This window comes from Actinia tenebrosa, unplaced genomic scaffold (genome assembly GCF_029948245.1).
Source record: "Actinia tenebrosa isolate PJP-AT-01 unplaced genomic scaffold, QUT_ActTen_1.0 PGA_scaffold7__59_contigs__length_16204524, whole genome shotgun sequence".
Classification (NCBI taxonomy): Eukaryota; Metazoa; Cnidaria; class Anthozoa; order Actiniaria; family Actiniidae; genus Actinia; species Actinia tenebrosa.
Window position 1 is genome coordinate 3,949,038 of NW_028292584.1, and position 24,080 is coordinate 3,973,117.

Consider the following 24,080-nt stretch of genomic DNA (forward strand, 5'->3'; position numbering starts at 1 on the left):
AACATGACCTTTGGAAAAAACCCAAAGACAGGAATGGGCACGTATGATTTATCAGAGCAACTTACGGGGGGGGGGGGGGGGTTGTTTAATACCTAGATTCTCTTCCTCAAATCGATTGAGATGTGGATTCACGAGTTTAACCGCGGAAAATTAGACAAGAAAACGAAGAAATCTATCTTTAAGATTGAACATCTTTATTATACACTTGTTGCCTATTATCGCATTTCTTAATATAAATATATACTTTTTGTACACTGTTTTCAAGAAATATTTATAAAGAAAGGAATAACGACGTATTTTAGGTTCCAGCTCACGTAATTTCATCATTTTTCAATCAGCAATTCCGAGATGGAGGGGAAACTGGGTCGAGTTTGCATCGCAGTGCATTTTGGGACTGTTTTATGGGAATATTTCCAAGATGGTGTCTATTTTATCTCCTATAACAGCCCCACAATGCACTCCAATGCCAAATCGACCCAGTTTTTCCCTCAACTTCGGAATGCCTAATAGGATTCTTTCTGGTTGACAGCACATGGTGCTCAGTGTTTGACCACCATTTGGAGCAGATAATGAGATTGAAAGACTTTTATCAGCTGATTGAAACCCAGCAATTTATATCCGTGGTATCATTTTTTTGCAGATGTAGGAGAAGGGATATGTCTCACACGGGAAGTCGTTCCACTTTCCATCAAATCTCAACAAGACGCAATGTTCGTCCCTCCGATATTGTCCGTTGTTCGGTTCACCGCTGTCCCAGTTGGCCAATGTGACGTTGCTCCTGAAAAGGTAATTGATCGAATTATTGGTGCCATAGCATAGCATTTGGGGTACCTGGGTACCTAAGTATTTTGGGTACCATTCAAGGCATTATGAATACCATCTCATAGCATTATGGGTATCTTGGCATGATATTATGGGTACCTTTGCATAGCATTATGGGTATCTTGGCATAATATTATGGGTACCTTTGCATAGCATTATGGGTATCTTGACATAATATTATGGGTACCTTTGCATAGCATTATGGGTATCTTGGCATAATATTATGGGTACCTTTGCATAGCATTATGGGTATCTTGGCATAATATTATGGGTACCTTTGCATAGCATTTTGGGTACCATTCAAGGCATGAGATCTATCACAGCATTATGGGTACTACATGGTATCGCAAGTTATTGTGCGCTATATCGCATAGCGTTTTGCATAAGATAGGTAAGGCATATTGGGTACCAACGCAAATCATTTTGGGTGGCATAGCAAGATTTGTATGTACCATTGCATAGCAATGTTCTTTATGGCAACAATTAGTGTAAAAGCTATTTAGCATTGTAAACGCAAAGCATTGGCTAGCAAAGAGAACATGTGATATATGAATGCAATATTTGCCTTCCAATTTCCGGAAGTTGGGCAGGAAACTGGTTACCAGGGCCGGTTGTACGAAGCCAGGATAGCACTATCCGGCCGATGACTCTTTATCCAATATACTGTTATCCAATAAATTTATCCACTGGATAAGATTTATCCATCGGATAGCGCTATCCAGGCTTCGTACAACCGGGCCCAGTATGATACGCGCTGAATTGTGTAAAATGTTTTAGGGGACGCTATTTTTCTCTTTCGTTTTACAAGTTTTAGTTTTTGAATCTTGCTAACCTTTCAGACATATTGAAACATTTGTGTCCCCTTAAACAAACCCATGATTCAACGCGCGTCGTAATTGTTACCAGTTTTCCGCGCAACCTCAGTAAGGCCAATAAGCCTTTCATTACCCATCCGTCCACTGCCATACTCCTTCAGTCTTTCTATCATTGGCACCAATCCAAACACTCATTCCTTTCTGGACTTTATCTTTGACAAATTCGAATTCTTCTTGGCTTCGAATGCTCAGTAGATTAGCTTTGTGGTTTTCGCAAGCTGTTTGAGCTGCTGGCCACGTCAGGGCTTTACTTTCCATACGGTAACAGAAGTCATTTGTTTTTGTTCTGTTCACCACCCAACCATCTGGACAAGCTAACACGAAGACAATATTAGTATATAAATGATGAAAGCAAAGAGCACCTAAGGGGAAAAGGTTTTGCTAGCGAAAAGGGATCCTAGCTTACACTCCGATTGCGGCATCTTCTTTTATTATATCTCATTATTTGCTTCAAGAGCCATAACATATCCATCTTCCAGCTACGCTAGTTAATTTGGTAATATCTTGCAATATGGCAGAAGATTAGGCCGTGGAAAGGTGGCGCCCATCGGACATGGGCAGCCATCTTTGTCCTTGACCAGCCCTCATCTACCAAAACGACTTTAATATTCAATTTATATATACCTGTCTTTTCGGGGTATTCATCAGCGCAGAGATAATTGTCATCCCATCCATCCTTTCCTCCTTTTCCCATCCACTTCACACATTGCTGTCCTTTAATTGTACCATTAGAAGACCATTGAAATCTGGGATAAAGAAAAAATACATGGATCACTTTTAGTATGAGGGATTAAAGAAATGGAGGGAGGGATGGATGGATGATTGGAGGGAGGGAGAGAGGGAGGGATGGATGGATGATTGGAGGGAGGGAGGGAGGGATGGATGGATGGATGGATTGGTGGATGGATGGGTGGATGGATGGATGGATGGATGGATGATTGGATGGATGGATTGGAGGGAGGGAGGGAGGGAGGGAGGGAGGGAGGGAGGGATGGATTGGAGGGAGGGATGGATGGATGGATGGAGAGATGGATTGATAAGTTACCTATAAGGCGCATCTTGCTGTACACACAAGTAGTTATTATCCCATCCACTGTTTTTCTTCTCCCGAGGTTCACTAATATGGGTACACCACATTCCTGGTACTTCATTCATATCTGACCAAAGTATCTTTAACTTTCTCCTTCTCATTATCTTCCAGCAGAACCAGTTCTTCAGCCACATGGTGTACTGGTTGCGTTCAAATATCCTGACACAACTGTGTATTGGCTTGATGTACCCAACATGGTATTGAAAGTCTGAAGGCCAATGTGGCCAACCTCAAACAAATACAGGTAAAATAAATGTAATCTATGACGAACATTTACAAGTCGAGATAAGTTACACTTGAGAGTGCTTTCATAGCAGCCATGTTACAGTGCGAAGACACCAACCAAGGTCACCCAGACAAATATTTATTCAAATTAGCCAATCACATTGAGTATTTAAACACTAAAATCTGTACAAATTTTCGTATTTTTTCTTCTTTTAAAGCACATATCTTACTTTATACGAGTGTGTGTGTATGATCAGGAGTGAACAAAAAAACAGTCTGGAATCCAGAATTCTTCAATTCATCTGTTATTCGGCGTCAGAAATGTGATATGTGAATTTAACTTAAAATTTATTTGGGTTACCACATGTGATTGCCTTGAGTATTGTTTCTTTCATTGACCCTTTTATTTTGGCTGTAATGTATCCCATTTCCAACCACATGTCATTTCCTTGAGTATTATTTCTTTCATTGACCCTTTTATTTTGGCTGTAATGTATCCCATTTCCAACCACATGTCATTTCCTTGAGTATTATTTCTTTCATTGACCCTTTTACTTTGGCTGTAATGTATCCCATTTCCAACCACATGTCATTTCCTTGAGTATTATTTCTTTCATTGACCCTTTTACTTTGGCTGTAATGTATCCCATTTCCAACCACATGTCATTTCCTTGAGTATTATTTCTTTCATTGACCCTTTTACTTAGTCCGAAAGGTTCCCATTTCAGACCACGTGTCATTCCCTAAAGTATCATTTCTTTGTTTAACGGTTGCACATCAGAAGACACATGAATATGAATACAACTCAAACAAAGAATCTTTGTACTTACTCAAGCATTTATGGTTGTTACAGAACCTTGTGTCCACGAGACTTTCGTGACAAACTCTTCCCCTTTTGCAATCACGGAATCTACTTTGTATTCCGCCTTCGCAGTCTTTACTACATCGTTGCCAAGGTGACCAAGAGGTATAGTTACTCCCTAGGGAAAAATGATATGAGCTCCTTTAACTCGTGGTTTTACAGTGAGGGCACTCGAACTTTGGACCCTTTTTTTTTTTGCGCTTTTTCAAAACGCTTACTGTAAATCATCTTTTGAGCCAATCGATTGAATATTATATTTTGTTTTGATCACTCATTGCCTAATTTAAGCGGGATTGAAACAGTACAAAGTCTATCAGGAAAAAATGGCCGCAAAGAAACTGGAAAAGTTCACGGTTTGAGTGTGCTCACTGTAACAGTGGGTTTGATGTTCATAGTTATTACGATCTTTTTAGTACATTTTGTCGTAGAACCTCTCTCAAATTTTATTTCTAGTAGAATAATGTTATTATTATTGTATAGAACGGTCTGAACCCAGGTGGATGAATGTTTATCGAAATATTATGATAATCCGGGTGGATTTAATCCTGAGAAGGGCCGTTTGATGTGACTGACGTTTCGACAACCTGAGCGGAAGTCATCTTCAGAGTCAAGTGAAGAATAAAGTATCACCACCATCTTTATTATTATTATTAATAATAAACCCAACTAGTCACATGAAAAGCCGTACCTTTCTGATTGTCAGTAATCTTTTCGTCCGTGCGCGTCGCGCAAAGATGATACAAATAAGGACTCCCAGCATGCACTCTGATCCCTGTACACTTCATCCCTTTGATTGGTCCAGAAACTGACCAACCAAATTTCAGTACGCTGTCACGCGGTACACATATATAATTATCTTGCCAGAAACGCGCGTAGGATCTTCTGTCAGGCATGGCCGTGTTCGTGCAGTTCATAGAGGGTAGTGGGCCAGAGTTTGACCATCTAAAGCGGATGTCTCTCTTATCCTTGTTGTAGCAGATGGTCGTGTTTTTCCATAATGGGTCGTTTGGTTCCGTCATGGTAATACAATGTGAAGAACTTTGGCTGCCTCCTTTCGTGAAGTAAAAATCCCTAGGAAAGTTTGGAAAGTCTGAAGAAAAATGGAAAGTGTGAAGGGAAAGATTAAGCCAAGAAAGTAATTGAAACTATTAACGATTTCGAATCAAGTGGACAAAAAAAAAAAAAAAAAGTGATAGAAAAAATGGAGGTAAGAGAAGGAATTATAGTGATATGTAAAGAAGTGAGAATAAAAATGAAAATAAAAAGTAAGGATTTAGAGGTTAAAACCATGAATCCGGATGGAAATGTGATGGAGAGTAGATAAGAAAGGAAGAAGAGAAATGAAATAAAAGAAATGGAAAATTTGAAGGTTGGGGTTGAAAAAAGTATTAATGACGAGAATTAGAAGCTGTGGTGTTAAGAGAATGGGAATTGAAATGTGAAAGAAACTGAGAAGAAAAGGAAGGAAGGAAGGAAGGATAGAAGAAAGGGAGGGAGAAAGAAAAAAAGAAATGAAGAAAGAAAAGAAAAAGAGGAGAGGAGGAAGGTTAGGTTTAGACGATAGTGAAAGAGTTTTACTCTAGCTTTCTCACCAATGCAGTTGTAGAGTATGTTTGTCTGTTTGATGTCCATTAAGCTCAACCCAGTGTTACCAAGATACTTGACTGACGGGTCACGTGACTTGAGTGTAGGTTTACCATTGATAGAGAAGAGGTGTGATCCATAATGCATAATAGAGTTATAATCATAAGGCATGCCACGACTATTGACTAATCTTCTTCTTTTCTTATTGAAGGCCCAAGCCCATTCTAAAATCAAAGAGAGAGAGAGAGTTGTGTATTATTGGTTAGAACTCATTAGCAATTCGTCCTCGAACCGGAATGGGCTATTGGCTCGTGCTTTATGGGAGCACACAGCACGCGCGCACTTTTAGTAGCGTCATTCCTATCTAAAATAACGTTTATTGTAATTTGTATTTTATAAAAGAAAAAAAAAACTTGCCTGCTGTGCTGTGTGCCGTTATAAAACACTTAGGGATTGGCAGAACACTCAAGAAGTGTCGAGAAGCTTTCTGCTACGCGTCGTGCTTCTCCTAACACTTCTCTCGTGTTCTACCAACCCCCGCGTGCTTTATAACTGCACACAGCACGCGCGCGCGTTTTCTATTTCTTCGATACTAGAAGTACAGTATACTCATTTGTGTATCAGGTCATCTATATTTGACTGAGGTAGCAAGACCTCTTTAGCTTGGGCGTAATATAACCTTATTGGAGACCACATGTCATTCCCTAGAGTATTATTTCTTTGTTTAAAGGTGGCACATAAGAAGACCCATGAACATGAATACAACTCAAACAAAGAATCTTATTTTCAAGGGAATGACACTTGGTCTGTAATGTGAAAACATTACACCCAAGGTAGAGGTCTAAAAGACACTGCTGTTAGCTTACTTGGATCAATGTTGTTCCAAAGAACCGTGACATACTTGTCACGGTCAGGCCTGTTTTGTTCGTGAAAATATCCTAATGTGTGACCAAGCTCGTGTAACACAACTTTAAAGTTGTCACACCATTTGCCCAAGGATAAGCGTGACTTCGTGCCCTTCCATCGACCAACACTACCACGACAACTAAACAACAAACAAACTATAGTAAATATTTGGAATAATACACTACAATGACGGATGAAAAGATGGAATGAATGGATGGAAAGATGGATGGATGAAAGATGAATAAAAGGGCGAGTTAATGGAGGGAAGTGAAGAGAAGAGAAGAGAAGAGAAGAGAAGAGAAAAGAAAAGGTGTATTTATGTATGGATGCATATGTAGATGAGAGATGAGTACGTGGCAAATCACAGAAGTATGGATGGAATCTTATCAATCAACTCTTAACATTTCCATATGGTCATAGTCCAAACCTACCCTGTTCCATAATGGATATACACATATTCTCGATACGCGGGGTCGTTGGTTCTATTGATAAAACGAATGCACGTATTCCTCTCCCATTCAGCCATTGCTGCTTTTATTATTCTCATGTGGCTTGGTCTTCGCGCTGCAAGATAATCGAGAGAATTTACCGTCTCACGTCAGAGGTTGTTTCATTGTTCGATGTGTGAGTCAGCGATGCTCTAAGTTTGATCAGCCCAGAGGTTGTTTCAGGGTTCGATCTGTGAGTTAGCCGTGCCCTGACTTAGGTCAGCCCAGAGGTTGTATCAGGGTTCGATCTGTGAGTTAGCCGTGCCCTGACTTAGATCAGCCCAGAGGTTGTTTCAGGGTTCAATCTGTGAGTTAGCCGTGCCCTGACTTAGGTCAGCCCAGAGGTTGTATCAGGGTTCGATCTGTGAGTTAGCCGTGCCCTGAGACTTAGATCAGCCCAGAGGTTGTATCAGGGTTCGATCTGTGAGTTAGCCGTGCCCTGAGACTTAGATCAGCCCAGAGGTTGTTTCAGGGTATCGAGAAAAGCACGGCCCATTTTAAACAGGTCTGTACTTACTTATGTCTCTGCTCATCTTGTAGTTAATCCTTCCGTTCGGCCACAAATTTCTCTTAGGCCTTATGGCAGCCGAGTACTCCTGGGAACCAGCAGATGATGTCATCGCTGGTAAAATTATGTCGTCAGTGACGTCATCTGTTCCATTGGTCAAGGAATCTAGAACAAGTGTGCCAAGGTTAGTATCTTAAGTATGTATAAGTCAGTCACTTTTGTAACTTACAATGGTAGGTTCGATTTAAAGATTTGAGACAAAAAAGATATAAAATAGGCAATTCCAAAGACTTGAAGGGAAAATTGCGCCGAGTTGACATCGCAATGGATGTGCGAATGTTTGAAAATACAAAATAGTCAATAGAAAATACACAATTATGTCCACTGAGACGATCTCACAATGCACTGCAATTAATGCCTTAATCGCCAAGTTTAGGCCAGTGTGAACGGCCTGTAACAATCTCTTACCCAGGGCGCGCGCATTCCTTATGGTCAGCACCGAGGAATGGGACAAAAAACAAAACAAAACAAAACAAAAAACAACAACAAAAAAAAAATACTCTGGGGCATGGCGCGTGCTCTGAAATGGAAAAACCTGCCCAAGCAAAAAGGGTTCCCCTTCCTTTGGATATAGGTATCAGATCAAGATACGTGACCAAAGAAATTTTGCTGATACGTTGTGTAATAGAATACGTCGGGTCACAGTATTATCACAAAAGTAGTCCTTGAATTGCTATTACATAACAGAGTCACGGAGTCAAACAAAAGTACGAAAAGATTCATAGGATGAAGTATTTTTAGTCATCAAAGATGCTAATATGACTTTGATTTTACTCGGCAGAAAATCGCCAAAAGGAACAGCGTTTGGGTCTCAAATACGATCAATAACTAGAATCCGTGTGTAAATATAAGCATTCTTATTTTCATTGCAAAACATATTACATCAGTCACACAGGCAGGAATCTCGAAGCCAGGTCGAAATGAAGTTTCAATTGTAGTGGCTAGAGAAAAACCGATTGAACTTTGAGAAAAACCCTCGAAACATAGAAGAAAAACAAAAAGCAACCGACTAAAATATATAGCGGGTTTGAGGCTTGTCTGTGCAAAACTTTAGGCAGGTCTAGTAGCCTATGTTAGTGGTTCTGTTTTAACATAGGATCGATGACCTAATAACGTCTCTTCTAGCTTTTTAGCCATGGTGTTATGGCTCACTAGGGCTTATCTTTAGTAGTCCATGATATTCCTACCTTGTTTGGTATTGGCCTCAACCACAGCGTCCATTGCCGTAACATTTCTCTTGTTCTGGAGATTATCCAGCGCGGCATCAGTCAAGGATACCAATAAAATTACAACAGCAGCTCTCCACCAGGGTCCGAACATTTTGATTTTCTTCTATCTCCAACGTGATACAATCAAAGTTGAATAGATTCTTCAGTGTGTTATTTATTACCGGCCACGACTCAGCAGTGATGTCTTCAGTAAAGCTATCCAAGTAATAGTGAAGAACAGTTGGCTGTGAATGACTTTAAATACATACTTCATGGCTATTGTAAAAGAGCACGTACTTATTAGGAATGATGAGTTTAAGGAAAGTTGATTTGATCAGCTACGGGGGATATCCGATTATGGGTTTCCTGTGTTGTTTGGCAACCGTTATTATGACGCTACGCCTTGCGCTCTTCAGCACGAATTCCTATAGAAATAATTACTATTGGATATTTTACGTCCTGGACTCATGGGATAGGTTGAGTAGATAAAGGTCACGAACCCTTAGTCCGGTGTGTCGTGCGGTGCGCTTGGACCCCTTAGCATCGTGGGATATGTTTTCGTCACTATTCTCTCGTGGAATAGCTTCGGCGTATGGGATCCTTTATAGGTTATGACAACGACATCGTAAACTGACGCACCATAGGATACGTCTACGCTCCGGCTCTTATCATAGGATGCATTATGACACATAGCTTAATGCATCTTGGGATACATTGCGTCATGACCACGTAGTATCAGGAATCATGGGATACATCATGACACTTCTTACTGCATCATGGGGAATGATGAGTATCAGGCATCAATGGATTTATCATGACGACATTACCTAGTGCATCATGGGAAATGATGAGTATCATGACGACATTACCTAGTGCATCATGGGAAATGATGAGTATCATAACGACATTACTTAGTGCATCATGGGGTATGATGAGTATCAGACATCAATGGATTTATCATGACGACATTATCTAGTGCACCATGGGATATCAAGTCCCCCTTAATACGAGGCATCATATGATTTTCTACATCACGAGTCTTGGAAATAATAGAAAATAGAAAGAACAAGAAGTGAGCCAAAGCAACTGCTTTATTTCGACAATATATTTTGCTAAAATTGAACTATAATAGCCAGCTTTACGGAAGTGTTTCTGGATCAAACGAGATTCACTTTCTGTACTGGCGTTCTTCCAACTTCATCACTTCATCACTGGTTTCCTGTTACATAAGTATGTCTTGTCCCATCCCTTGCGTCCATTCTGTGCGTACCATCGCATGCAAGGTAGACCCTTTATCGGCCCCTTGAGAGACCACTCGAAGCTATAAAAACCAAACAAAAGAGATATTCCGGTTAAAAAGTACTCTTTCAAAAAATTTGAGTTTTTAGTTCAAATGAGTGTATCATTTTTGACCCCCTACCCAACAGAAAGTTTTTGGAAGTGGTTGGGTGGTGATGAGACGTTTTAGTGAAAGATGATAGTAATATTATAATATGTTATAATACTCGTGGTAATGGCGAGAGGGGGAATAGAAGTAACATTACTTACTGATATGGCGAGTTCTTGGGAACACAGAGGTAGTTGTTCATCCAGCTTCCTCTTCGGCGCCTATTCTCAATAGGGTTGTATATCCTGGTACAACGCTTGCCAGGTATTTGTCGCCGATAGTATGACCATTTGATACCAGGGTCATTTTTGGACTGTGAAGTGCAGAGAAAGTAATGCAACCACTGAAAGTGGTTACGAACATCATACGTGCGAAGACAATGGCCTTTAGGGGGAAAAATGGTGTTCGTGTAAGAAAAGTCTTCTGGGAATCTAGGAAAACCTGCAAAAAATTAGAAATAAGTATCGTCAACAAATTCCACACTTTCTAGTTTTCCCAAACCCACGATACGTACTCTTAGATATACTTTTTTTTCGAATTTTCGAATTCGTAAAATACCGCTGTGTTCCTTGACTGCAGATTCCTTTACGCCGGGTTAGCCTCATTTGAATGTCAAAATATATTTGTATTTCGCGCGTGCGCGCGCCTTTCCTTTTATTTTTGAGATATCCATTATTAAGTTAGTAAGAAAGTGGGTCCATCTCTGTACTAACAGAACAAAAGAGAAGTGCTAGCAAAAGCACAAAGCCTAGCAATTTTATCGTTACAATTGTTACCAGTCTCTTTCCGCTGCTCGTTTCGTCTTCGCTGCGTGCAACTATAAAATTGGGTCCAGCTCTGCAGTAGTCCCCTTCACAGTTCCCTGCGTTATCTTAGAGACGTGAATAATTGTCCAAGGTGTTAAAAAAAGGTCTCTATCATTGCAAGCTCACCGTTCGTTTCCCTTCGATGCAAAGGCACGGCTACCTTTCGAAATGGCGCAGGGAAATGTGAAGGGGACTTTAAGTGTTCTGGCAATCCCCGCGTGCTTTATACACAGTTTTACACACAGCACGCGCTCGCTCGCGTGTATTGTACTTCTTGAATCTCATACCTCCACATGGGAAAGCATTACACTTTTGCCGTTCCAAGCTTCTTCCAAGGCAGTACCTTCCACCGTTAGCTGGGAAGGGAGATGAACATTTTCTGGTTCGGTACATAAATCCGACGTTACATTCTCTGCTACAGTTACTCCAGGGACCCCATGGAGACCACCCTCCATCTGTCGATTAATATTAGATTAATAATATCAGTAATAATATGTAAATTAATAATATCATAAAAGATCAATTAAATTAAATTGTTATATTAAATTTTAGGATTATGAGATTAATAATAATAATAATAATAATCAATAGTATTTGATTAAAATACCTAGATTATTAGTATCTTATTAAATCCACCATATCAGATTAATAATATAAAATATCAATAACATTGAATTAATAATATCATGTGAAGTTAATATTATCTTATTAGGATTAAGAACATTGCGATATCAATAAATATATTAATAATATTAGATATATAGAGAGGTTATTTTAGTGACGTTATTTACCTATTTTCTCTGTTTCACGATAAGAGACACACAAATAGTGGTAGCCTCGTTCCCAATCACGATCACGTGGTTCGTTGAGATGCCTACAGCGGTTTCTATCTTGAGGGCTCGGCTTTGATTGCAACCATTTAAATTTGTAAGGCGAGTTTGATGGCACGCACAGATAGTTATTGTCCCAAGATGTGGAGTTGGGCTTCCTTTGGTCGGTGATTTTGGTGCAGGACATTCCGTTTATGGGCCCGCTGTGGGACCACTTGATGTTCAGCGGTTTTGTGCATTTGTTTTTGTAGCACAAGTAGTTGTTGTCCCAGCCGTTAGGGTCACGTGGCTCGTCCATTTTGAGGCAGGTTGTGCCATTGATCATACGCCCGTCATGTGACCAATGAAAGTCACGTGGAAAATCAGGAAAATCTAAGCCGTGATTAAAAATAGTATCAACAACGTAAATATCAATTTCATCTTGATCATCTTGATTAAAGTCTGGGCATGGCTAACTAGATAGATAGATATTTTATTGATATCCTGAAAAAACCTCTGAGCTGATCTAAGTCAGGGCATGGCTAACTCACAGATCGAACACTGAATCAACCTCTGGACTGATCTAAGTCAGGGCACGGCTAACTCACAGATCGAACCCTGAAACAACCTCTGGGCTGATCTAAGTCAGGGTATGGCTAACTCACAGATCGAACCCTGAAACAACCTCTGAGCTGATCTAAGTCAGGGTATGGCTAACTCACAGATGGAATTGGGATTGAGCGTGTAAGGTTTCACTGAAGGAGAAAAACCTGATAATTAGGTGAAAGAAGAAAAACCCTCGAATCTAGGGAATGAACCAACACTACTTGCATATGATTGGAGTTTTGTTAGTCAAACCAACGACCGCAGCACCATTCATGCTTCTCTAACTAATGATGATATTACTCTGATATTACTAACCTAGGCATTTATACATTCTTCGAACCTTGAGGCTGTCCAAGGCAGATATTCTCTTCATACCAGAATTGAGACGAATCTGTTTGTTCTTGGCCCGCAAGGCTGTTCTACCTCCCTGGGCAAAATCGTTGTCACCAAAGTGCATGATGGAATAATAGTCATAGGGAAACTTCATGGCCACTGGATGCCATCGACGATTGATTTGGAAATGACCACGGTATGCTAGCAAAATAAGGCGTAATTAAGACCTCTTTCAGTTTGACTATGAAATGACAGTAAATGTGCATCAGATTGGGGTAATTTTATGTTTGCGTAAACAAATAAGATTTCATACTTGTTCGTTTTATCAACCATAAATTTTAATAAATGTGATCCGAGCTTTCGGCCATCAGGGAAATGAAAAGCGTTACAATAAGCCTGAAGCGAGATGACGTTTTACCCCCGACTCTATACCATAATAGTTTTTTAAATTCTTTCATATTAAAATTTTTGATTCCTTAGAGAATACAGGAACAATAGTCATAATTAAAGAACAAAAGCAATGTGAAAAAGATTATTGTCTAGAGACGGGGGTAAAACGTCATCTCGCTTCAGGCTTATTGACAAATATTTATTAAATGATTAAACGAACAATTATGAATTTAACAACAACCAACAAGGAACTGTTTGATTTGAATAAGATTTCATTCATATCTACCATAAGACTGAATCATTACTACGTCAGTCAATTCTTCAGTCAAACAGTCAGTCAGCCAGTCAATCAGCCAGTCAATCAGTCAATCAGTCAGACAGTCAAAGTCAGTCAAAGTCAAACAGTCGGTCAGTTGGTCTATCACTTTGTTTCGCCTTTAGATTTTCAGCACCCGTCGGACATTACGTTATCCTCACTCACCAGATATGATGTTATGCCATAAGACCTTAATATACTTGTCACGGTCTGGTCTGTTATGTTCATGACATAGACCAATCAAGTGTCCAATCTCATGAAGCAAGATGGGTCCATAAAAACAACCTCTTCCGAGTTTGATTTTTCGTACGCCGTTGCCTTCATACCCAACATCTGCACTACATCTAACGAGAACAAAAAGAACCTTCAAACTTTATCGATACCCTGAAATATACAGTGTCCGGGCTTATCTAAGTGTCATGGCATGACTAAAGGCGCGATTATACGCAGCAATTTTCTCTGCAATTTGTCACGCAACGGCGTTGCATGGAGCATTACAGCTTGTAACCTACAGCGCAATTTGAAAAACGATGCCGAGTCTTGTTGCGACGACAAATCGTACAATCAGAGCGTACGATCAAGAACGACTGTTGCAGGCTTGCGATATGATTGCTTGGCTTACTCGTAAGAAGGGACAAACTTCACGTAATCTCGTTCGTTTGTGCGAGGTTTGAACTTTATACAAGTTACTTTTTCCCATTCTCTCATTCCTGCAAGAATTTTGTAACGACGTCCTCTTCCTTAAGACACATGGAAAAACAATACAGGTTAGATGGTACGCTTCATCGAGATGGAATTTTCTAAAAAATGAATGGATGGACGGATGGATGAAATGGGAAAGAATGGAAAGATGGATGGATAAATGAGATAGAATGGAAGGAGGGATGGATAAAATGGGAAACATTGGAAGGATGGATGAAAGGAATGAGATAGAATGGAAGATAAGAATGAAGAAAGGATGGTAGAATAGGGCGATGTACATTTCTGTTTCCATCGCCAACTAGCTCCTCATCATCTTCATTCATCATACCTACCAAACGCCGGCGAAATGAGGTAAGGGATTTTCCCACCAGGCCACAACTGAACGGTTTTTTGATCGCTTGCATCGTTCATCGAGCCTGAAACTAAAGCGAGATAAAGTGAAAACAACTGTCACCTGGAGGGAGGAGTGGGGATACCCTATAGCACTACCTCTAGATGTTTAATCGTGTACTGAATATGATATAATGTCCTAAAATATATCTCCAAAACTAAAAGTCAAATTCAATGATGAATCTACTTTCTGTTTAAAGGTATTATATTAGCGTTCTTAGGTTGAGGAAATATTAAATTTAATTGTATAAAAAAAATTATAAATATGTTCTGTTGACACGGATCTGGATCCACATTTGCACGGCTAGGCGTACGAATTTTTGTCCGGATAGCTCAGTCCCGTGTGAACAGAACCCCTAAAGGTGCAATTTTTTGACGGGTTAGAAGTTCGTTCAGTAACGTGTAAGACGCAGCCTAAGAAGACATGCCACCACGGAAAACTGGAGGAAATTGGTAACTTCAATTTTCATAAACGTGCGAACTCTGTGTCTCCGCTTTGCACGCTGAAATTAAATTTGGTTTTTTGCTGTCGTCAGTCAAAAATGTGAATGGTACCGACTGATTAGGTTTGATTGACGACAGTGAAAAACCAAATTTCAGCGTACAGTTCCTATGCACAGAGTTCGCATGTTTATGAAAATTGCACTAATGATTTTCTCGACCAATAAAATCCATGATGGTTATTTCATTCACATGACTCTCTTCTCACAATTCGGTTACTTATTCTGCAAAGATAGACGGAATCCTTTTCTCGTCGGAAAGGAATTTTATCATATTACAATACTAATTTTTGGTTCTCGTAAATGTTACCTTGCAAGAATAAGAAACTTGCCGTGGCAATGCACACTAAGAATGTGTATAACCCGGAAGAAGACTTAGAAACCATAGTACGTTGAATTGATTCTAGATATAGACTGTCGTAGTTCTTCAAAAAACCTACAGAAGTTAGTAGCGAGAACAGTACTGGTCAGTACTGCCGTTGTTCTTGGTTCTGAGCCAAAGTGACCTGGAATATAATACGATATAAGTACGTGCTTGCTGTTTGTTTCATCTAGATAAAGGGTGAAGGTCAGTCGTGATTCTGCCAGCGACTAATGTACATTCTGCTCTCATATAATGAGTTGTTGATGGACTGAAAACTTTCCAAAATACATTAAATATATAAAAATATAACTATAGAAAAATGTAGGATAATATAGAATAATATAAATGTGACCACGTGACTCAAAATCCCTTGAGACATAAATAACAATGAAACATCCACCATTTTGGTTAATATAAAAAGAGAGGCTGATGGGTAATGCTTTGTTATCGCCAACCCTCTTAAGAGAAAGAACTTTATTAACAGTCCCCCACCTCCTCTTTTAACACGTTTTCGCACAATTTCTAAGACGGATTTTTTTCTCGTTTTAAAAAAATCGCTAGAAAAAAAGTTTTCAAAATAATCCGGATACGTGTGGACGAGGCTGAAGATGACACTCCAAACCGAGTGAGAACTTCTTATACTTGGCCTTACTTCCTCTAACACCTTCTTTATCCTGACGACAACCATGCATGTGTTATTAAAAACGAATCTCAAATAAGCAAGAAAATGCTTTTCCTCCTTACAGAGGTGAATCGGGGGTTTATTATGAGAGGGGTCACTTCGACATACTACCAAGACAAGTCGTCCCTCCTTTACCATGAACGTTAAAAATTAACAGCCAATGTAAGGGGAGGTCGCAGTTACCCCAGTACTTGAAAATGCTCCTGTTTTGAAATAAGTTTCTAAATCTTAAATAGAACAAGGCGTCTGATTGGTGTTGAATGCTGTTTATTTTATAAACATTTTAAAAATATTTGATAATTGCGTTTGGAGGCAGTGCAGGAAGGACGTCCCGTTGGAGCTCCTACAAAGGAGCCATATTTCTTCAGTTAAAACATAATGAATCTAAACTAAACTATCCAAGCCGTAATACTTTATTTTGGAGAAGCTGGAAAGATGATAAATAACCAAGATGACCTTATTTCTGCGAATGACAGCCAAACTGAGCGTAAGCGAGGAAGACCTAGAAAACCTGTCAATGAGAAGTCAACGATCACGCAAGTGGAACCGAGAAAACGAGGTCGACCTAAAGGATCCAGAAATAAAAACCCAAAGGAAAAGCAAGCTGCATCAAATAGACTAAATTCTTCAGCAGTTGATATCTCAATTTTACAAGAAAATTCTATAGAATACGAGAACGAAATTAAATATGTATCTAGTCAACCGAATCCATCAACGAATTTGAATATTACAAACATTAATCTTCTCCCAAGAGATAACGCTGAATGGATCGATAAGAATACATGTACATCTATTTCAATTAGTGATTGTTCTTCTGAAAGCGTGAGTAAGCCTGGTAATCTTCCATTATATACAAACATTAACAAACAAACTACAATCTGCTGGGGTAAAAATTTAGAAGGCGTGGAAATTAATATTCCTACCATGGCCATACTAGAAGCTTACAACGAAATAACAACTTGGAGGAGAAATGTCTTTTTAGTTCCTTATGGGATAACTGGTAGAGATTTTATCGATCAAATAACTTTACACATAGATGATTGGAATGCGTGCTCTGACAAACGGCATATTGCCTTAAAAGCTGCCTTTGTTCTGTTGGCTGTGGGTCTCCAAAAGCCAAATAAAAAGTCTAAAGCTAAAGAAAACCAGCGCATTCTGGCGAAACGTCTCGCACTCTGGAAGGTCGGTGAGCTCAATCAATTAATTCGCGAGGGGAGGATAATTCAAAGTCGCATGAAGAAACACAAGACCACATGTCCACCTGATCGATCAAAAGTCTTTGCAAAACTTGTGATGGAAGGACAAATTAACTCAGCATTGCGCTTCTTAAATGAATCGACAAACGGAGGCATATTACCACTTACAGATGACGTCATGACTCAACTCAAGGAGAAGCATCCTGAACCACAGCCAGCGAAATTGGGATCATTGCTATTCGGCCCAATTGATGATGAGATACCCGAGTCAATTTATAGTGAGATAGACGGTGATATGATCAGACAAGCAGCCCTGAGAACTAAAGGCTCGGGTGGCCCTTCAGGTATTGACGCTAATGGCTTCAGAAGAATTCTTGCCTGTAAGTCATTCAAGCAATCCTCCTCAAAGCTTTGTGAAGCACTAGCCACAATGACAAAGATCCTCTGTACAACATATGTAGATCCCACCACCATAGAGGCATTAGTTGCAAGTCGTTTGATACCGCTTGACAAAGGTGAAGGCAGCGTAAGACCCATTGGAGTTGGAGAGGTAATCAGAAGAATCATTGGAAAGTGCGTAATGAATGTGTCAAAGGATGACGTCATCGAGACCAGTGGCTCTCTCCAATTGTGTGCAGGCCAGAGATCAGGGAATGAAGCTGCAGTTCACGCAATGAATACTATCTTTGCTGCAGATAACACAGATGCCGTACTTCTTATTGATGCATCAAATGCTTTCAACTCACTAAACAGAGCTGCTGCTTTGCACAACATCAGAATCCTTGGCCCTATTATTGCAGTTTATGCCATCAACTCGTACAGACAGTCAGCAAGATTATTCATCACAGGCGGGAAAGAACTCGTATCAGCTGAGGGAACAACACAAGGTGACCCACTGGCTATGGGTATGTACGCGTTGAGTATGCAGCCTCTTATTACAACATTGCAGGCTTTTTCTGACGCCAAGCAATGCTGGTTCGCTGATGACGCTAGTGGTGTAGGAAAAGCAGCGGATCTTAAAAAATGGTGGGACACTCTTAACCAGTACGGACCAGATCTTGGGTACTTCCCCAACGCAAAGAAGTGCTGGGTTATAGTAAAGCCACCAAAAGAAGAAATCGTCAGAGAAACTTTTAAGGATACACCCATTAATGTAACAGTTGAGGGGCACAAACATCTTGGTGCAGTTCTTGGTTCCAGATCGTTTCTAAACGAGTACGTCACGGAAAAGATTGACAACTGGGTGAACGAGATCACCAAATTAGCAGAATTTGCTCTATCACAGCCACAGGCCTGTTACGCTGCCTACACGTTTGGCTTAAAACATCGCTGGACGTACTTTCTTCGCACACTTCCAGATATCTCAGACCTACTGAAACCTTTAGAAGCTGCCATCTCCGACGTGTTTATACCCGCCATGACACAAAAAGATTGTGATGAAGATGATCGCAAGATTTTATCGCTACCGACACGATATGGAGGTATCGGTATTACTAACCCGTGTATTGACGCAAAGTATGAATTCTCATCGTCAGTCAAAGTAAGTGCCCCACTTGTGGAGAAGATTATCTCCCAGTCTCACGAGTTGCCAGATGAAATTGAAGTGAAAACAGCAAAGCAGAAATGTCACACTGAGAAAGAAAAAGCATCCAAAGATGCGTTTGAAAGCCTGAAGGAAAGTCTACCAAAGATTACAGCCAGATCCTTGGACTTAGCCGCAGAGAAAGGAGCATCAACCTGGTTAACTGTAATTCCTCTTAAGGAAATGGGATTCGACTTGAACAAGAGAGAATTTAGAGACGCTTTACGTCTCCGTTATAATTGGTCTTTCAGAGACATTCCATCAAAGTGTGTATGTGGTGAAGATTTCTCGGTCGATCACGCAATGATATGTAAACGTGGTGGATTCGTAATTCAACGTCACAACGAATTACGCAATCTGGAGGCTGAGCTTCTTAGCACAGTATGCAACGACGTAGAGATTGAGCCCTTGTTACAATCAATCTCAGATGAGAAACTAAGCAAAGGAGCAAACAAAGCTGCAGACGCAAGACTTGACATCCATGCACGAGGTTTCTGGGAGAAGCAACGTTCTGCCTTTTTTGACGTAAGGGTTTGTCACCCAAATGCAGACACGTACAAAGATCTAGATCTACCCAAAATCTACAAGCTACATGAAAATGACAAGAAGCGGAAATACACCGAAAGAGTAAACAAAATCGAACATGGAACATTTACTCCCCTTGTCTTTTGTACAACAGGAGGTATGAGTAAAGAATGCAAAACATATCACAGCAGGCTTGCTGAACTGATAGCCCGAAAGAAAGGTGAAGAGTACCACAAAACAATGGCATGGATTAGGGCCAAGACTTGTTTCTCTCTGTTAAGATCTGCACTTGTATGTCTACGAGGCTCAAGGACTATAAAAAGAACTTATAATGATATAAACAACATAGACTTAGACATTCAGGTTGCTGAAAGCGCCATTTTATAAATTTAGATTTTTAGCTTATTAACGTAGATTTTTAGATAAAGATACATAGTTATATATTTAATATATATTTCAATTTTCCTTATTAGTCAGTTTTTCATCTTATAATTCCTTCTTCTTTGTAAGTATTATATATTAACATATTCATATTTAAATAATGGACAAATTCTATTCGTTTTTTACAATCTTGAAAAAATGTATAAATATTTAAAAATTATTAATTATTGATTAGAGATTATTGTTATTATTAAAAATTAAAATAAATAAAAAAATTTGAAATATAACGCGCACGCTGATTGGCTGGCTACCATATTTATATCAGAGAACAGAGACACGCTCGCATAAATTCATTTAAAAATCATTTATAAAATATATAAAAATATAAATCGACTGCTTATGCCTCTGTGCTGTGATATAAACACCCTGGGATCTGTGGAGCACTCGAAAAGCAAGACAGACACTTGGGTACGCCTAATAAACTTGCTTCTCTCGCCAAGAAAAACTTGACCCTGCCCCCATAAAATCAAGAATCTGGAAGTTTATACCGGATCTGGAATTATTACGAAACTAATCATGTGCGTTAAACATCTGTTTCTCTGACTTCTGGAACTGGAGCTGGATGGTTAAGATTTTCTCTTGAATAGAAGCTGCTTATCAAGCTGTCTCTCTGACTTACAAGATGTTCCATCGAGAAGTAAAGCTGAAAGTCCAGACTTAGTCTGTTAGTTGTCCCTTCATTTTTGTTTCGTTTCCGTAACGTTCGTGTTGCTCCAGATCTTTCCATAAAAACCCCGTCATTTTTTGTTTTTGTTTCAATTAGTTTTATTCCTGCTTCTTGATCTACAGAACTATTTTTCGAGTTGTTGTTAGTACTGCTGCCGGTCGAAGGCATTTGAATTTCTTCGGCAGTATTGCGCATGCTCGATTTCTCGATGATCTCTTGAGGGAGTAGGACTGGGATCAAGAACGAAATGCAAACGCTTAAAGCTGTTAAGGCAGCGGACATGAAGAAAGCTGGGTTGTATGAGTTGGATATGCCATACATCATTCCTATGGAAAAAATAAAGATTTATTGCAACGAAAGTAAATGAGTATTGAGCCTGCAGTACAATGTTGCCGCGCGGTTGCACACCACTTATCAAGAAAAGTTAGTTGGATTGGACAGAAAAACCATCCAATTAGTATCATGCAGAAAATATTTCGAGGTTCCCTTATAGACCCCTTGAATGTGACGTCAAAGCAGCACAATTTGGAGGTAAAAACAAAAGAATTTCAATTTCCTGAGAATTGGAAACCCATCGTTATATCCTCCAAATTGAGTTGCTTTGAAGTCACATGCAAGGGGTCTATTGATTGAAAGTTCAGAGCCAAGAAAATAACTGGGATCTGATTGGCTGGTACGACCGACGAGAAAGCAAAATACTGTGTACTGTTTTGTTAACTTACCCGCTACAGGAGGGCCAATCATCATAGGTATACAGCTGAAGCCATACAATACTCCAAAAGCAGACGCCATTTTTTCTTTACCAACAATGTCTCCAGTGATAATTGCAATCAATACTACAAAACCACCTTCCTGGAAGCCGAATAACCAGCAGTATATCGTTACAGTCTCTAACGATGTCATGATAGGAAAAAGTGTTGTTAAAACACTACATACTAATAAGAAGAATTGAAACAAAATGAGTCGATCAACACGTGGGTGGTCTGCAATTCTACCCGTGATAATCTTGCCAATGGTTGATGAAATAGCCAAGTAACCAACAAGTATGGCGGCTTTACTCCTGGGAATGTTTAGATCTTGACAATGACGGATCTGTCAATCATAAATTAAACCATAACATTAGAACATCAGATGACGGGAAAACAAAAAGGGCATGGATGATTGACATATGTCAATGAAAAATCGGATGTACCCTTCTCCTTGCAGAAAAAAGAGAAAGAAAAGAAGTTGAAGAAGGAGAAGAAGTTGAAGAAGGAGAAGAAGTTGAAGAAGGAGAAGAAGTTGAAGAAGGAGTAGAAGTTGAAGCCGAAGGAGAAGAAGTTGAAGGAGAAGAAGTTGAAGAAGGAGAATGTGAAGGTGGAGAAGAAGGCGCAGGAGATGGCAAAGGAGAAGGCGAAGAAGAAGGCGAAGGAAAATGAAAAGGAGAAGGAGCTAGGAAGAAGGATTGAGAGAGTTGGAGAAGCAAATGGAGGAAAAGAAAACAATATTGTCCTTACCAGGTGAACATAAGGAATATAAAACCCAAACAGCACCATAGAAATGACAAACACCCAAACAATGTAAGCTTTGTTCTTGAACAACGAAGTATCAATAAATTTATTCTTGGACACCTTGTCTTTCAGCGCAGAATCTGTTTTTATGGGTGCTGAAATTACACACTGAATTCCACAGGATACAAACTGAATAAGCGAAAAGACACACAGAATTCGGAAAGCAATTCTCCATCCATGTAACTCTAAAAAATGCTCCACTGCTGCTGAAAGAGCCAGTGTACCCAAGCCAGATCCAGACAAAGTTAAACCATTCGCAGTAACAAGACGCTTGCAAAAGTATTCATTCAATATCAATATTGATGTGTAATAGCACAGACTTCCACCAAATCCAACCATTACGGAATATGTCAGAAACATCCGGCTCAGGTCATCTACAAAAGATGTTAAGAGAAGCCCAAGACTGAAGAAGACACTGCCTATAAATAAGGCAACACGGTTTCCAAGCTTATGGCATATGATCGTTGTTATTGGTCCCAATACGAACGATAGGCCAAATGCCAATGAACCGACCAATCCTAGAAGAATAGGAAGGCAAGTGTAAAGAGGTAATTAGTCACGAGGTATAAAACAGAAGTAAGCAGGTAGGCGAGGATGCAAGCAGGCAGGCGACGATGCAAGCAGGCAGGCGACGATGCAAGCAGACAAGCAGGCAATAGTCCCTTTCACATTTCCCTGCGCCATATTAAAAGGTAGCTGTGCCTTTGCATCGAAGCGAGGCGAACGGTGAGCAGGCAATGATAGAGACTTTTTTTAACACCTTGGACAATTATTCACATGTCTCTATGCATAAAGACACAGCTACCTTTCAAGATGGCGCAGGGAACTGTGAAGGGGACTGTTATGCAGACAATCGTTGGGGCAAGTATAGGTAATGGATCATATCCAAAAAATGAACATATTAACAGCAGGCGTTGCGAAAAGAAATCTCGCTACGACAGTAAAACGTTTTGTAGCAAAAAAAAAAAAAAAAAAACATCTTAATTGTGATGCATAAAAGTGATAAAAAGAAACACTAAATCTACCTGTTTCCTAAATCCTTTTTTGTTATTTTTAACAGGTTTTTTCGTGCATAATTGATTACAATATAATTTGCGGTTTTTTTAAATGGTTAATGTAAAATGATGCCTTTCTTCTCTTTATTTACTTGTTAGCTGATTATGATTATTGCAACTATTAATTTACGATCAGCTTTCATTCTTTCTATATAATTGTTGATAGACGTTTCGACCAGTGGTAAAAATCATTTCATGATATACTCGTACAATAAGTAGTGCTCGAATGCGTCGATAATTATTTCAATTTTCAGCATTCGCTCCACTATTACACACACTCTATTCTTAATATTCGTGCCGCCAAGATTGTCGTCTGTATATTAGTAAAGAGTAATTTTCTTTCTATATTTGTGCGAAAGATTTTCGTCTGTTTGTATATTTATAAAAGTTAACAACTTGTGACACTCCTGAAGTAACATCACTTTCTAAGTTTTATGCCGGCGAAGTATCTTACCAGTTATTGCTTTGCTCTCCTTAAACTCATCCAACAGTGCAATGAAGAACGCTCCAAAAACGTAATTACTACCCATCATCACGAATTGCTGGAAAAAAGCTGCAAAAGCGACGACCCAACTCAGACCTCCATCGAGTTTTCCTTCCATTGTTCTTGTCCAACTAGAAAACTAAAAAGATAAAGTGCAGCACTAAATTATAGTCTATTTAAAGCTAAAGCATCATTCAAGTTATCACATATTAATGATATTTTATCATTAGGTGGGTAATCTTGATAGGAAGCTGGTGGTGGGGAGGGGGAGGAAGGTGTAAATAGTGTTCAAGATTTGTCTAGAGGCTTTGCACCATCACGTGATAGCAGCCATGACAAAGAGGCAGGAACAATGGAATCTGGTCTAATCTGATTAACGCGACAAAGAATTCAGTTTTTTTAGGAAGAAAAGACTCTATTGTTGTGCCTCCTTTCATGGCTACCATCACGTGATGATGCAAAGCCTCTATTGGGTAATAGAGAAATACTTCAGCGGGATGATACTCGAGGGCATTTCACAAATGAAATGGAAAATAAGAATTTTCAAAGTTTATTTGGCTACTGTTGATGTTAATATATCATTACCATAGTAACCACTTCTGCCATCCTATGGTTGCTATGGTAATTCCAAATTAACCTCGCAACCATAAAAGCCTTAAAAATGGAA

General features: G+C 39.5%; 4 protein-coding genes and 1 long non-coding RNA gene across 5 annotated transcripts in view; 2 read left to right on the plus strand and 3 right to left on the minus strand.

The window, feature by feature from the left end:
- Positions 1-177: 177 nt before the first annotated feature.
- Positions 178-8,934, minus strand: LOC116308602 (uncharacterized). Its single transcript, XM_089039988.1, has 11 exons — positions 8,608-8,934; positions 7,370-7,525; positions 6,796-6,928; positions 6,325-6,503; positions 5,467-5,682; positions 4,563-4,964; positions 3,843-3,992; positions 2,743-3,016; positions 2,322-2,443; positions 1,771-2,011; positions 178-778 (listed from the first exon to the last, which is right to left on the minus strand). Exons 1-11 carry the CDS (start codon positions 8,738-8,740, stop codon positions 613-615), a joined length of 2,172 nt encoding a protein of 723 aa, XP_088896114.1. The 5' UTR covers positions 8,741-8,934; the 3' UTR covers positions 178-612.
- Positions 2,900-24,080, plus strand: part of LOC148905375 (uncharacterized) — a 24,647-nt gene continuing 3,466 nt past the window's right edge. Inside the window, exons 1-2 of the long non-coding RNA XR_016121709.1 lie at positions 2,900-3,031; positions 3,866-7,544. This is a non-coding gene — a long non-coding RNA (uncharacterized LOC148905375). The remainder of the gene's footprint in view (positions 3,032-3,865; positions 7,545-24,080) is intronic.
- Positions 9,702-15,375, minus strand: LOC116308605 (uncharacterized). The gene is made up of 9 exons (XM_031719066.2): positions 15,178-15,375; positions 14,310-14,399; positions 13,898-14,015; positions 13,441-13,619; positions 12,552-12,770; positions 11,613-12,023; positions 11,109-11,276; positions 10,177-10,456; positions 9,702-9,949 (listed from the first exon to the last, which is right to left on the minus strand). The coding sequence occupies exons 1-9, from the start codon at positions 15,251-15,253 to the stop codon at positions 9,829-9,831; spliced, it is 1,662 nt and encodes a 553-aa protein (XP_031574926.2). The 5' UTR covers positions 15,254-15,375; the 3' UTR covers positions 9,702-9,828.
- On the plus strand, positions 16,290-23,620 carry LOC116308608 (uncharacterized). The gene is made up of 2 exons (XM_089039987.1): positions 16,290-21,823; positions 21,947-23,620. The coding sequence occupies exon 1, from the start codon at positions 16,349-16,351 to the stop codon at positions 19,601-19,603; it is 3,255 nt and encodes a 1,084-aa protein (XP_088896113.1). The 5' UTR covers positions 16,290-16,348; the 3' UTR covers positions 19,604-21,823; positions 21,947-23,620.
- LOC116308606 (monocarboxylate transporter 13) overlaps positions 19,581-24,080 on the minus strand; it is a 7,072-nt gene continuing 2,572 nt past the window's right edge. The window contains exons 2-5 of the mRNA XM_031719067.2: positions 23,384-23,552; positions 21,821-22,392; positions 21,047-21,416; positions 19,581-20,650 (exon numbers count right to left, since the gene is read on the minus strand). Coding sequence (XP_031574927.1) covers positions 20,181-20,650; positions 21,047-21,416; positions 21,821-22,392; positions 23,384-23,552 — 1,581 coding nt within the window. The 3' untranslated portion in view covers positions 19,581-20,180. The remainder of the gene's footprint in view (positions 20,651-21,046; positions 21,417-21,820; positions 22,393-23,383; positions 23,553-24,080) is intronic.

What these genes read in the sequence shown, in the direction of transcription:
- LOC116308602 (XM_089039988.1), bottom strand. Translation starts at nt 8,740, where the DNA reads ATGTTCGGACCCTGGTGGAGAGCTGCTGTTGTAATTTTATTGGTATCC. An exon ending in CAAGATGAGCAGAGACATAA is followed by an intron (nt 6,929 to 7,369) that starts GTAAGTACAGAC and finishes ATTATCTTGCAG; the next exon opens with CGCGAAGACCAAGCCACATG. An exon ending in GATTACTGACAATCAGAAAG is followed by an intron (nt 3,993 to 4,562) that starts GTACGGCTTTTC and finishes ATTTTTCCCTAG; the next exon opens with GGAGTAACTATACCTCTTGG.
- LOC116308605 (XM_031719066.2), bottom strand. Translation starts at nt 15,253, where the DNA reads ATGGTTTCTAAGTCTTCTTCCGGGTTATACACATTCTTAGTGTGCATT. An exon ending in CCTCATTTCGCCGGCGTTTG is followed by an intron (nt 14,016 to 14,309) that starts GTAGGTATGATG and finishes ATGTGTCTTAAG; the next exon opens with GAAGAGGACGTCGTTACAAA. An exon ending in ATGGCATAACATCATATCTG is followed by an intron (nt 12,771 to 13,440) that starts GTGAGTGAGGAT and finishes TTATTTTGCTAG; the next exon opens with CATACCGTGGTCATTTCCAA.
- LOC116308608 (XM_089039987.1), top strand. Translation starts at nt 16,349, where the DNA reads ATGATAAATAACCAAGATGACCTTATTTCTGCGAATGACAGCCAAACT.